We start from the raw sequence: 14,938 nt of genomic DNA, 5'->3' as shown, positions 1-14,938 counted from the left end.
TAATTTATGTATTACTAATTCCCATATTGAATTAATTTAAGGAAATGGAGTCATCTCAGGGATCAGTAGAAGGTTGCAGTACTGAATTGGAAATCAAGTTTGCAACAGTAACTTGCAGACATCAAAAGATTTGGAACTTTGGGGACAGAGACATCAAACTTGGATGGTTATTTCTTCCTTGCTCTTCAGCAAAGTGGAAAGCTGTGATTTCCATATTCCTGGAGGAAGCTAGACAGGGAGATGCAGCCTCTCACTCCATGTTGGCATTGTTGTAACCTGTCCCAGCCAAACCCAGGGAATGTAGACGCACAGGAAATATCCTTTTAACATTTAAATATAGTCAGCTTTCTAGACAAAACCCCAAATTTGAGTTAGTACCTGAAAAAAAGGCTGTGGGTTAGTATTTGGCAGTTCATATTTTAGCTGAGGAAGAATTCTCATATCCTGGAATGTGACCTGGCTTTCTGAGTCGAGTCTGGTGTTCTCTTCCATTGATGTTCCCAATTTGAAGGAAAAATAAACTGTTTGTGTTCAGACCTCAATTTCTTTGTATTAATCAGCTTTGCATCCCCTGAGGAAGGAGGAACCCTGGGCTTTAGGAGGAGTGTGAGAGCACGGCTAATAAATTTAAGTAGGATGGTTGAACAAATAAGCTCAAAAAGTCCATGAGGCTTGTTTCCAAAGGGTTTGGCTTTGCAGTGAAGTCTGCCAGTCTCATGGTAGATGTCTTAACTCTGCCTGGGATACATCTTTGTGAAATACTGCCAAGAATTCCAGCCAATGGCTGCGCCTTGTAGCCAGTACTGCTGCTGGTATCATCTCTGGTGGGGTCGTACCAGACCTGGCAAATAGAGGAAGCCCTTTTTATTTACGTTTTCTTATTTTTTTGTTTTCTCCTTTCAAGTGAAGCAAGTGTAGACACGGCTGTAGTGACAAACCATTAATAAAGCAAAAGGAATGTAACTGCAACACTTTAAATAATGACACGTAGCAAATAAATGTCAACATATCCATTGTTATGCCTGGAATGGAAATATTACTAGGAAAATATGTTGCTTCGAGCTATAGTATGGGGTTTCTTCTCCTCAAGAAAATAGTATCAAGAGAATAGTGTGATGCTTAAACTGGTAAAGCTCAGCTTTTGGATTCAGACTAAATGAATGTGTCATTTGTTTGGGGACTGAGGTTTTGTTTTGTATGAGCTTAAATAGTTTTTATGAACGTTGTGTTCTCTACAGATAAACTTTAAATGTGATTATATACATTTGTAGACACACCAATTACAGATGCATAAATATCTGCACATATAGCCAGAGTAGTTGGAGGTCCAACTGGCTATTGACTAAATCAGTCTGTTTCCATTGCAAGCTATTAATTTTTGTGCTCTCTGATGCTCATTATTGAGCTCTTTCAGTCCTTTTAATCCCAAGCAGCTAAGAAATGGTCCAAAACGTCACATATTCTCTTCTTCCTTGTTAAACAAATATAACCCTCAAAAAGTGACATCACACTCACTACCCCATTCCTCTCCCTCCTCCACCCCCAAATCCCAACACCTGTGAATATTGTTGTTGGACTTGGATCTTTCTTGAAATGAAAACCTGAAACTGTGAATTAATGAGAAGCAAAAGCTTTAGGATGTACCATCCTAACAACAACTGTATCTCAGGCTTCTGGAGAACCTCTGTCCTGTAATTGAGTCTTGGATGAAAGGAGGGATTTAATTTAAAGGTGGATGAAAATACATTGCCTCTGTTTATGTCTTCATGAAGTGATGATTAGAAAAGTGGTGTTTTCTCACCGATGAGAACAGTGGAAAGAGCTGTGAGAGTTGTTCTAAATTTGGTGCTGAATTAAATTAAAATGCTGGTCTTGAGCTGTGTGGCTGGAGGTCACATTGCCAGGTTTGCACATCTTCTGAAAAACAAATGTACTTTCAGGCTTCTGGTTCTGCTTAGATGTGAAGGGGCCCACTTGATAACAGTGAGGAGTTAGAAGTGATTCAGTCTGTGTGGGCACTGCCATCACTTCTAAATCACATAAGTGCTCCTCTTCAGGAGCTGGAGGAGCAGCTCTTGGTCAGGCTGATGTTTCTGATCATGAGGCTGTGCAGATGATGGGATTACATTGAGCTCTGGGAGAGGTTGATGAAAATGAAGACAGTGTATTTCAACTAAAAGATTTGAAGTCTAGCAGGATTTGGGGCTGAGGGGATATAAGATTTGCAGCATCCATGGAATGGGATGGTTTAGCCCTGGTGAAGTTGGCTCAGTCCTTCATCCCCTTTGGAACAGCTGAACTAAACTCCTGGTTTATGGGTCTCTAGTTGTGTCCCATGCTCTTTGCCAAAAATTTCCCTTTCTGTAGCTGGTGTACTCTGATCATCTTATGCTAGCTGATCACCTATGGTGCCACTTAAGTCACAGCATATTTTTTTTCTAACTTGAATTTGGGATGCATATGAAATTATTCAGGATGACTTTGGGATTCCTTGGCATGAGAGGTACTAAGGAGGCTGTTCACCACTGGACATGTGAGGTTACTTTGCTTAGGAGTTGTGCATAAGTTTAGATAAGCTATGTGATGAGATCATCCGTTTTATTCACTAGAGCTGTGTTATTGCCCCATAAACCAGCATGATGATACCCTTAACACTGAATTAAGACTTGTTTTTACAAGGCAGCTTCTCATGGTTTTACTGATGCTCATGTATCGCACCAGTTAGCTGTGAAAGGGGGAGGGTGTGTTGGAAGTGATGTGTGATTTTTCACAAATCCTTATGTGATGTCATTGTTTTCTGTTGCCCTTCCTAGGACAGGGTGTTCAGAACATTGAGGATGTGCTGTTCCTCCTGCTCCAGCAGAAGCCTTAATCCTTTTGGGTCGTGATTAAGTGGAAGTCAGGTGTCTGGTCTTTGTTTTCTAGTGGTAGTTCACACTGTTTACAGGGCCCTAGAAAGAAAATTAAGGTGTTTGGCTTTGAAGTGTGGCTGTTGAGTGAAATTGCTGTAACATCTTAACTGCGTGGATGATGTAGTTCCAAGAGCTGTGGCAGCAAGTGGGATTGTGATTTAAGTGTCTCAGAACCTGCCCATTTCAGCAGTGAGGGCTGAGGTTTATAATTGTGGGAAAGAGTGGGAATCTGGCTACTTGGTTTTTGGAATTCTTGCATGGAAACTTGACTTCCCATGCTCTAATGGTTAAAACCTCCGTCCAGAGCCTTGAGCTCCCGTACGCCTCCTGCTACAAAAGCAGGGCTCCTACTTAAGCTCCTGAATGGCAGAATGACCTGAAGTACAGCAGGGTTTTTGCAGGGTCTTTAACTGATATTTTCTCTTGCAGGAAGTCTGTTGAGGAAAATTCTCCATGAATGTACGTCACAATGATGATGACCGACCAAATCCCGCTGGAGCTGCCGCCGTTGCTGAACGGGGAGGTGGCCATGATGCCTCACATCGTGAATGGCGATGGATCACAGCAGGTCAGAAACTGCCTGCCTTAAATAAACTATTTCTGGGTCAACAAGATACTTTCAGGATGGGGAAAATGGTTTTCCATAGCATTAGGGATTGCAGAGTATTTCCGGGGATGTAGACATCTGCTTTTATGCTGAGGAGACATTAAAACAAATATTTAAGTGTACCATGAAATTGAATCTGTTTGTTTGCATGTGTGTTCATTGAAGTAAAAATAGTGGAATTGAAACTGTGGCTATAAATGCTGTGTATTTGAGGGCTTTGCAGAAAGTTAGTCTTATGATTTACTTGTGCTGGTTCTTGTCCAGCCATTTTACTAGCATTTGTGGTGAGATTAAGATTTTGAAAATGCTGAGATTAGAAAAAAAAAATGGAAATAACAAAAGAAATGGAGAATAGCAATGATGTCTGCTATTCTTTGCTTATCTGAATATACCTTCCCCAGCAGGCCTGTGTACTACCCTGTGCTTCATTATAAGAAGCAGATGTGAATTTTGAGTGGGTTTTCAAACAAAGGCAAGTTTACAGTTGCTTTTATTTTTTTTTCTGGGAGATACTCTCTAATAAGCTTTAACAGAAGTTGGTAGAGTGATCATAAGACCAGTGATGCCTTCATGTCACAATACCTGGAGGTTCAAGCTTGTGAGGTTTCCAAATATGTCATCTGGGGTCAAGGTGTCTCTTCACAGAACATCAGCCCTGGCAATATTTTTGTATCGCTCAATTTGGTTCTCTCCTCACATGAGAAATTTCAGCAAAGTATTGTAACGAAGGTAAAAGCAAGCTGTTCTTCTTGAATTGGTATAAAAGGTCATTCTGTTACTTCTTGTTCCCTGGATCATTTGTTCCTCCTTCCAAGCTGTGTTTTGAGCTAGGGCAACCGCAAGAGGAAGAATAATTTCTGCTTTCCTGGTGAGATTCTAAGTCTTTTTTAGTTATCTGAAATCTCATTATGACGTAGATTTTCATTGTTGTGATTAGTTTGGATTTTTTTAAAGTCATTTTTGCAAAGTATGCTTTGACATGAAAAAATAGAAAAGAATTCTTTTGGTGGCTGTATTTACCAAGCCCAATATTTGTATGCTTAGATGAAGGAACAATCTTATTCATGCTGGAAAGGATAATTGTTCTTTAAGTATACACTTTCCTCCTAGCTGGAAACCACTTACCAGGTCAGGCTGTCCTGTCAGTGGGTCCTTCTGTATTACAGAAAGAATAAGTGAATTGTTCTGAGCCCTCCTTTGAGATGGTGCTTTAAGCCAAATCTTTCAATTTCCCCATCTTTGATGATTCAGCAGCCTGGCTTGGCAGATGCCTCTGTTGCCTTTAAAGTAGTTTCTCAGCTAATGTTTTGCATTAAGAAGAATTGCAGGTGCACTGGAAGCCCATTGCTTCTTGCTTTTGCTGTGTTATGCAAGCACAACTCAGTAGAACAGTTCTGGGCCAGGTCCCTCTTCTGTGTGTTTGCTGAATGATGCTTTTAGATCTCATCTCCTTATCTCTTGAAGTACCTGTAGCTGAAATACTTTTCCATGGGATAGTTTTTCCATGGGACTTTCTTGGCCTCTTGTCTGGATGTGCCCTCATCTATTGCAAAGCTTAACTACCTCCGTGCTTCATAATTTTCATCCCGAGCCTTTCAGTGGTGTCTTTGTTTTTCAAAAGTACAGGTCTAAAAATGGAATGAAATTGGAATAAATGATTTGTTTGATCTTTGCAAATGTTAATTTTGTTAAGAGAAAATGTTAATTGCTCTTAACATGGAAACAAGTGTTAAGTGTTTGTTGAAAGAAGTTTATTTTAGTTACTTGTAAGGTGGGAAGAGCCTTCAGGATAGATTCACATAGGAATGACTTCCTTAAGAAAGATGGTCTATATGACTCCATAAATAGGCTCTAGCCTTAGGAGGACACACATTTACAGGGTGTAATTACAGCCTCCATTAGAGGCTGATGGTGAGAAAGCATCATAGCAGAGCTGGTGGAAGACAAGGAGTGTGGAGCTTTCCAGGCTGCAGTGTGGCCAGCGGGCAGGTCAGTGATTTGGGGCTGACAGAGTGGAGCTTCTGATGGGCTGCTCTGGGCATGCTGGCTTTGCTCACCCTCATGTGTTACTGGATTTGTGAAGCCTCAGCTGTGCCAGCACCACAGAGCTGCATTAGGAGCTGTGCCTGGAAATGCTGAGCTCCAGGGAAAAGCCTTTCCTCAAAAGACCTGTTCTTATACACGTAGAATAAAGCAGGCTGGAGCTGGTGAAACACCTTGGCCTTGCCAGCAGCGAGCTGGAGAGTGATGCCAAAGGCAAATCTGCCAGTGAACAGGCCTGCAGTGTAAGGCAATTGCATGGGAACATCCACTTGCTTTATCTTCCTGAGAGTAAGGGCTGCAGAGCTGCACAAGGCAGGGCAAGAAATGTCTCTGCCTGCTTGACAGTAATCCCTCTCCCCTAGACTATCAAAAATGGCATTTCTAGCATTTTTTTTTTTTTAAGTTTCCCACACTTTATTTCCACTACTGCTGACTGTGTTTAATGCTTTCATGTTGCTTCCAGAGCTGTTTCTGCTTCTAATCCACTTGTAACTCCTTAGGGGATTCAGGGAGCAATAATTAACCTTTTGGTCCAAGAATTTCAATGGTTTCCTGTAGGTACTCCACTGCAAACTCTAAAAAGCTTGGAGTATAAAGTGGAGGGGCAGCAAGCTGTGCTACAGCACATCTGTACAGAATGTTGTGCTAATTAGTTGGGGAAGTTTTATTTCAGCTTGGTTCACTCATTGCACCTGCAGAGGTGCAGCAGGTTTTCTGCTTGTCTGCTCTTTGTAAAGCTGTGTTTACCAACCCTGTGGTTTCACCACTTGGCTTAAGGTTAGGCACTGCACATAGTGATGTGTGCTTGTTCTTGTCTTTTAGGGTCACAGGCTTTAAATGAGGCAGACAAGAGTACAGCTGAATGAGGAACAAGATTTGGTACTTTCCTGTAGCATAACAAGTCTGTGCACCTTGCAAACAACTGAAAGCACTTTAGCTGGGTTTTTTACTGAGCCACAGCACCTGAACTGAGTGAACGAACTTTCTGCCAAAATTCAGTTACTTCTTCATGGTTTCTCAATTTATTAATTTGTTTTATTTTTACTGCTGCTTTGGCATGTGTATTTTAAGGTTTGATAAATTAGGAGGTTCAGGATCTGCCACTTGTGGGTTTTGCCGTAAAGAGCACTTATGGTAAACTAGCTGAATTACTTCATGCCTCTATCAATACCTCTATTTTTTCCTTCAGCCAAAAAATAAAAAGGTTAAGCCCAGACACTAGTTTTGAAGTAATAATTTTAAGAAGTCAGCTTTATTGTTTAAGATGTAGCATATTCCCTGATTTTTCTTACTGAAGAGATGCTGAAAGTGTTTATCCTGACTGCTCTGTGTGATTGAGGGATGTGTTCTTGAGAAGAGTATTGAGCACAGAATGGTGTGAGTTCCCTGGTCCTTCCTGTGGGATGCACCTGGGAACACATTGGGATCTGGGGCACAGTCTTTTGAAGTAGATAACAGAATGGATACATACAAGTGATTGTCTTGTTTTTCTGTGTTTTGTTGTTTATTTTCTTTTCCCAAAAGATGCAATGCATTCCGTAAGTTATGTGCTGTAGAAATTGTGAATACAATATATTTTAATGGTTTAAAGCATTTGTGAGGAACCTGTGGCTGGATCCCAAGTGTTGCCTATGATGTTGTATTCCCCAGCTGTATGAAGCACGATGTATCTCATGGAAGGGAAAACTCCCCACACTGGAAAATTGTTTAATTCAAGTTTTTAATAAGGCTAAACCCTGCAAGTAGCTCTTTGACCTTAGCAAGGAAAATGTTCTCATAAGGGGGAAATAGTATAAGTGAGCGCTGGGACTGAATTGCACCACATGGAGCAGGTGAACATCATCCTGCTCACTGCTGTGAGGGGCCACAGAGCAGGTGGGGGATGATGGCCTGACTTGAGTGTGGATTCTCTTCTGTGGGCTTAAACTCTTGCACAAGTAAACCAGTAGTGTATAAAAGAGATAATAGTGTATGCCCTTGGTCCTTATCAGGTGGCATTTCTGCCTTTGTATGAGAGTGTTTTCCCACAGTATATATAGTTTTATACCATAGAGTGGTTTGGATTGGAAGGGATGTTAAAGCCCATCTCGTTCCAGCCCCTGCCATGGCAGGGACACCTTCCACCACCCCAGGCTGCTCCAAGCCCTGTCCAGCCATACTTTGGACACTGCCAGGGATCCAGGGGCAGCCGCAGCTTCTCTGGGCCTCCACACCCACACAGGGAAGAAATTTTTCCCAATATCCAGTCCAAAACTTCCCAGAGTCAATTTATTTATTTCTGAACCTCGGCTTATGCCTGCATTAGCTTTGTGGGCACTTGAGTCTCTTCCCCTGCTTCCCCTGGCCATGGGAGCTGGACAGTGGGAGCACGGAAGGCACGAGTGACACGTGCTTGGCTTGTCATGAAAACTTAGTCTGGACCTACTCTGTGGGATTATAAATATTTATAGTAGCTATGCAACTTAGTAACATTCATCACTCAACAAACATGACTTCCAATAAAATAGAATGACATTCTTATATGCAAAATAAATGCAAAAAGAGCATTATGGAGATAACAGGATTTCTCTGAGGATGCAGCAGGTATGGCTGGGCTTGAGCACCAAGTGGATTAAGCTGCTAAATTAAAGATCCGAGTACTTTTTAGGGGGAAGAAAAATCCTCTGGGGTTGTGCTGTTGACGCCCTGCTCCCAGCTGTCACATGCTCCAGCTTTTTGGATGGGAGGAGGCCAAGGACTGAAAGTGGGCTGGGATGACCTTGGACATGAGACCGCACCCTGGAGATGCTGCTAGCCAGCAGTGAGGGCTCCAAGTGACCCGTCAAGATCTTCTCTGTTGCCATCTCCTAATTGTGCTTGCTTGGGATGATGAATATTGGAAGAGGCATAGCACAATTAAATATCATCTGGGTTTGTTTTCATTAAAATAGAGATGTTATCTTTACACTTTTTTTATTACTTTCCTCAGATTTTTTAATTAAAAGCTTTAGAAACCCAGCGTTCTCGTGAAGATCCCTTGTGTGAAAGGAAAGAGGGAAACTGCGTTCCAGGCTGCAGAATATGGTTTTGTTGTTTATGAGGACGTGGGGAAAAATAAATCATGGAATTAGTTTTATATACTCAGTGTGTATAAACAAAAGAGATTGCAGTGTGCTTTGCCATTATTTGTCTTAGGCAACTGGGACAAGTCAAGGGTGTTGGCTGGAAGGTGCCCCATGTGTAACACAATGTGTGCTGGCATTAATGGTTTGGCCTCAGCTCTCCATCTCTTTGGTCAGTGCTGTGCAGTTGTGAGCTTTGGGGGGTTGTGTGCAGCATGGAGGGACTGCAGAGGGGGGACTGGCTGGTGGGATGGATTATGTGCAACACCCCAGTACCTCGCTTTTGGGAAAGGAGGTGCTGGGTTGCAGCTTCTGGAAGGATCTTGCCTTGAGGAGCCTGTTTGCTGCTCCTGGGTCTGGGGCCACTTTGGTTTCGTTTCTTCTCTTTGTGCCCAGCCTTTGCTCCATGTTGACCCACATCAGTCACACCTTGGCTATTCCTGTTTGCTCTTGGTATTGCTGCCTTCCCCCAGCAACAGCCTGTAAATGTTTTCTTTGGCTCCAAAGGTGGCTGATTTGAGCATCTGTCAATAAGGAGTTACTTCCATATCTATAACATTTTAGTGGAAGCTGCTGTAGATCAGTCCCAGGCTCTGCCCCAGGCTCGTGATGGGGGGACAAGGCTGTTTGCCTGCTGCTCTAGAGGAAACAAATTTAAACCCCTGTGTGCTTAGGCAAGGATGCTGCTGCTTCGTTTTTTTGACCATCAAAAGCAACAGCTGTGATTGGGGATATCACCTTTTTTTAATGCAGCACCCCAAGGAATTATTTCTAAGGGACATCTACAGGTGTGCTAATGTGGACACTTGTGCTGGTGATGGACTCCTGGGACAGGGATTTTTAAATGTTCTGATAACTCTGGGGTAGGCATGTGCCTTGTGTAGCAAGAGGAATCTGTCTGTCCTGCTTCAGGGAGAGGATGGAGCTTTACATGAATGGGATATCAGTCTTAGGGTCACAGACACTAAGTTTTTGAGGAGCTGGACCAAGTTCCTAAGTTGTAAAGGTGTGCAAGGGCTTCTGATTTATGTTAATCAAGTTTGTTAGTAAATAACCAGCTTTACAGCTGTTGGTTAAGACATGTAATGGAAATGAGCTGATGAAATATTTCTATTATTTTTGGCCTCTTTGTGTTCTGGTTTCTTGTTGGTTGTTTTGGATTTTTTTATTAAACTGAATGACACTGCATTGCTCTGCACTTCTTTTGACCTGATGCCCATGTCCTGTGGTGGATAATTCACGCCTATTCATAGCAAAAGAGCACTTAAATGCTGTCACTTAAATGTTGATTGTTCAGAGATTAGGGAGGGAATGGCTTTGTGCCTTTTATCTTTTCTGAACCATTTATTGTACTCTGTATGCTGGATCAGATCCACCCTGATCAGTGCTCCCTGAGAAATGATTGTTGCAGACAACATAATGGCTTTCATATGTCATTTTCTGATTTCCAGCTTGTGCTTTAAAAATGTTGGTGGAATAAAATGGTTTCTGTAGGATTACTGTAATTCAAAAGGTCATCTAGGTAATAATTATCTTATGCATTTGGCTTAAGGAATTCAGAAACACAACATGAATTCAAATTCTCTCTTTCCAGATTGAATGATTAAATTCTACATGCAGATGTGCTGGAATATAAAGACCAGACCTAAATTTAGCAAGAGCCTTCACCAAAAAAATATATAGATTAATCTTGGTACAAATCGAAAATTTAATTTATATCTTGATTGAACTTGTGACAAAGTGGTTAGCACAAGTGTGTTTAAAGTATTTTATTGAAAGTTTCACAAGCAGCAAGGTGGGATAAATGGTCTCTAGTTCCCAGTGAAACTGTCCATTTAAGAAAGGATTCTAAATTATAGGTTTTAAACCCATTGTTTCAGACACATGAAAATTAGTAAAGATGATACAAGTTGATATGGTGAACTGGGACATATTTTGGTGCTTCCTGGTGCTTGTGTGATCCTATCATCTGCAGGATCCAGCAATGGGAGACTGGGGTGATAGTTTTATTATTGTTTTTTTAAAAAATATATTTGTTAATAAATAGTTTATTACTGGTTCTGTCTGCAACTGTTGATGCAACTGTTGTATGTCTGCCTACAGGTTTTGCTTAGCTGAGATCTGTTATGGGCAAGACTGAAATATTTTTGAAAACATTACAGATCAACTCCCCACAGCAAAAAAAGCTTTTATTCATGTGAACTTGAAATCCCATTATGGGTTGGTGCTGCATGTTGGAGTTTATGCACCCTCTCTTCTCATGTGCCAGTGGTCTGAAGATTTGTGTCCTTAGCTACCAGCATTTGGCCAAGTTAAATACACCCTCAAGACTTTGGAACTCAAAGCCATAATTCTCACCTGTATGCAATCCAGTTACATCTCCATTTCAGCTTTTAAAATGCAGATAGTAGTTGGGTTTCAGATCTCTGCCCACTCCTGGAGTCTGGGACCCACAGGTGTAAAATGCCAGTCTGTTCCCTCCCTGCCTTCCCCCCTCTGCCAGGAAAGAGATAGCACAGTTACTGTTTTTGGAGAAATTTTAATTTTTGGAGATTGCAGCGAAATAAATGTTTATTTTTCTTTCTGCAGGTCTTTCTGGTTCAAGTTAATCCAGGTGAAACCTTTACAATAAGGGCTGAGGATGGAACCCTCCAGTGCATCCAAGGTAAGAGGATATACTAACACATGGATGAGCACTGCTTTGCTTTATGGAATACCTGTTCTGACATCTCTCCAAAAATGTGATGTGCAGCTCTGAAAATGCACTGAAGCACTGGGGAGGAGAACTTGCAGACGTGGCTGCTCTCTGTATTCTAGGAGTTCAGTATCTCAGAATGAGTCATGCATTTCTTGGAAGTCCAGGAGGATTTCTCTCTTCTGTTATTTATCAGTCCCATCTTGCAGCCTCTTTGCATCTTTTCTGTGACACCCCCTCCATTTAAACAGTGGAAGGTGGGTGGTTCTTGCTTGAAGTTGCATCCCCATGGAAATGATGAATTAATAGTTGTTTGAGATAGACGTTACAGAAGCTTCCTTGAACACCATCCAGGGTTATTTGGTCTTGATGAGCAATAATAACAGCAATTTAAAGCTGCTTGTTGAGATTTATGGCCAACATGCTGTGTGGTAAGAAATTGGTCCATGTGGCAATTAACAGAGGAATAAAGCTGGCTACTCCTTTTATTTGAGAAGAATGCTTTATTCTGGCTTAGTACATGAAAGATTTCCATTACAAATATAATTATGACCCCATTTATTTATAATTTTATTCATGCTCAAAGTGGTGTTCAGACAGTGTATTTAAATGAATGCAACTTGAAACCTCATGGTTCTGTATTCCCAGTAATTTAACGTGTTTGTGCCAATGGGACTTGTTTGGTACTCATCAGCAGTCTTTCATAAAATTGATTTAGAATTTCTAACATAAGATTGTCTCCTTTTATTTGCTATAGCTGCAGTATTGACTGCCAAGGCTCATGTTTATTTGTATACACCCTTTCAGTTTGGCCTGAAAGTTCTTGATATTCTTTTCAAGCTAAAGCTTCTGATCCTACTTTATTGTAAAATATTTTTATTGCTGAACTGTGCTTCAAACACAGGAAAGCACCTGTGTTGCTGTTTTTTGGTTTTTTTTCTTCTTTTGGTAAAGCTGCTCTTACCATGCAGTTGTGGGATTTAAAAGTGATCTATTGCAGTAGATCTGTTGTAATCAGCCTGCAAATATACTAAGATTTGGACTTGTGACAGTTCTGGTTTTGTGCTCTGAGGTTATTATAAAAGACAGGCTTATTTTGTGTGCAGCGTTTTTGGAAATTACACACCCCCTTGCTCCACAAAACTTAGTGTCTTTTTTCCCTCCTGTGATAGAGTTTTTGGTATGTTTAAAGGTGAATGTATTCCCTATACATAGGGCAGCACTCAGACAATAATGATGCATTTTCCAGGGCTCCCACATTGCACTATGATTAGCAGGATAAGGAATAATTTTAGCTCTATGTTAAGGCAGCATGAAAGTCTCTTTTTGGGCAGTGTCTCTCAGCTGGTAGCTCCCTGTGGAATAGATGATACTTGCTTTTTCCGTGCTGCCACGTACTCGGGGTTATGACATAAGATGTGCTGCTGAATATTCAGAGTGTGAAGGACTGCTTTATTACAAATTGGGTGATTCTCCTGAGTTCAGGGAGTGAACGGTGTTAATAAAAACTTGAGATGTCATGCTTGGTAACACTAAATTCTTCAGGATATACGAAAGCTCTTCCCTTTGGCATGTGACTGTTCTGCAGGGACAGCTAACTTTGCTTATGTAGAATAATTTAATTTTTTTTTTTACTTTTCTTATGACTTATGACTTTTCATAAACAGCATGAAATCTTCAGGTTGTGCTCCTGGAGCCAGTTCTGGAAATCCTGTGAGCCCCACTTTGTGTCCAGAACCCTGTTTGGCTCCACAGCTGTGGTGTGGCTGGTGATGTGCTTTAGAGGACTGAGGCAAAAACAACTGAGAAGATGACTTAGTGAATCTTCATTTGTCTTATCAAGGTTGGAAGAAAGACACTTCCTTGAGTAAAACCTCTGTGGAATATCCTCTGTTTTAAACACCCTGAAGTGTAATTAGCCACTAATTGAGTAATCACTGTTTTAAGCCAGAAAGAACAGATGCACATTTGAATGTTTCTGATGTTTTGGAGTGGTGGAGAAATCTCAAATACAAAAATTTTTCCTAGTTCCTGGGGGTTCCAGCAGTAAGATAATCAGTGAAAACTTTAAAAAATAATAACCCCTAAATAATAAAAAACCAGGAATAAATGTGTATTTGTAACTGAGGATGCAAGATGTTGCAGCAAGTGCCCTCTTCATGGGGCACTTGCTGCAACCTCATGGGGGGTTTTTTTGCATATAGTTGAAGGTGATTTTTTTAAGACAATGATTTATAAGCCCTGTAGATCATGGTGTGAGCCTGGATTAGGCAGCTCTTGGAAACAATGTGGTGGCTGGGAGAAGTTCAGCTGGTCAGTAGGCATGGAGAGGGTCTGTGTTTTCCCTGAGAAGACAGATTTGAAGAGAAAACAAATAAAATAACCCAACAACAATCCTGGTTTTCCAGAGAAATCCAGCCCTTGAGTGCACAGTCCACTTGTGAATTGTTCAGGAAAGCATCTGAACAGTTCCAGGTGCTCTCAGTAGGAGTTGTCTGACTTCCTCAGGATTTGCCTTCTCCATCCCATGCAGTAGCAGAGATGCTGTGCTATGTGACTTTGTAGCCTTTATAACAACAGCCAAATAAAGGAATAAAGAAAAGGGATGTTGGGGATTAATTGAGATGAATTTTTTAATAGTTGCTAGAAGCTGAATCAGGTAGGAAGGAGCCCGTGACCTGAGGCTGCCTGTGCGGATGGGAGGCACATGGTGCTGCCCTGCTGGGCTGTTCAACACCCCAGGGCTTGCTGAATGTTGGGGCTGGCCACCTGGCCTGTGGTATGAAGTGGAAACATAAAGCACATCCTTTATCCATGTGTGATTACATGGCTAGTCTTTGTTCCTTTTAACCCATGTGGGTGTTAATGACAAATTATTGGTGTGCTGCCTTTGGGATTTCCTGCTAACCCAGTGCTGCCAAAGACCCAGAATGAGCCTGGGGCTCTGACTGCAAACCTGCCCCTCTGGGTGGTTCAGGGGAGGCTGATTTAGGATCTTCATTCAGGGTCTTTGGAAGATGGAACATGTGTATGTGTTCTGTCATCAATCTTTTAAAAGCTGCTCTTTATATAAAAGTTTGACAGATATTAAATACTTCATAAATATGTCAATACTTTAAATGCTTCATTTCCTTTTCATATATTCCCATTTTATTTGTCAAAAACTCAGGACTTGACTGCTGCTAGCTCTGCAAGAAAAGGACAAGGGCAGGGCATATCCTCAGCCATTTCTTTACTCACCTATTAACTGTGGACCCCTTTGTATTTCCTTTGTATGAAAGATTGCTTCTAGCTAGTGCTTTGTGGTAACCACAATAAATGAAATATGGAACAGGGTGAGAGCCTCAATATGGTAACTACAGAATGGAATTGAAACAGACTCCTGAAATAAAAAAAAAAAAAATTAAGATTTATACCTCCTGAATTAAAAAAAATAAAATATTCTACTTTGTAAATTTCAGAATAAAGGATCTCATTTGAAGCTGACATGTTCAGGAAACTCACATTTTCCTAGTGGCTGATTAAAGATGAGGTTTTTTACCCAATATCCTAAGATCTTTGGTAGGAACTTTTGTTGCTG

At 41.2% G+C, this 14,938-nt stretch overlaps 1 protein-coding gene across 2 annotated transcripts in view; it reads left to right on the top strand.

Annotated features, from left to right (window-relative positions):
• Positions 1-14,938, top strand: part of FNDC3B (fibronectin type III domain containing 3B) — a 181,880-nt gene that overhangs the window by 33,791 nt on the left and 133,151 nt on the right. For both annotated transcript variants that reach the window (XM_086843403.1, XM_086843404.1), the window contains exons 2-3: positions 3,342-3,480; positions 11,253-11,328. In XM_086843403.1, coding sequence (XP_086699529.1) covers positions 3,370-3,480; positions 11,253-11,328 — 187 coding nt within the window. In that variant the 5' untranslated portion in view covers positions 3,342-3,369. The remainder of the gene's footprint in view (positions 1-3,341; positions 3,481-11,252; positions 11,329-14,938) is intronic.

This window comes from Cyanistes caeruleus, chromosome 10 (genome assembly GCF_971803275.1).
Source record: "Cyanistes caeruleus chromosome 10, bCyaCae1.hap1.1, whole genome shotgun sequence".
Lineage (NCBI taxonomy): Eukaryota > Metazoa > Chordata > Aves > Passeriformes > Paridae > Cyanistes > Cyanistes caeruleus.
Note: the sequence above shows the minus strand (reverse complement) of the source record. Positions and strands in the feature narration are given on the sequence as shown.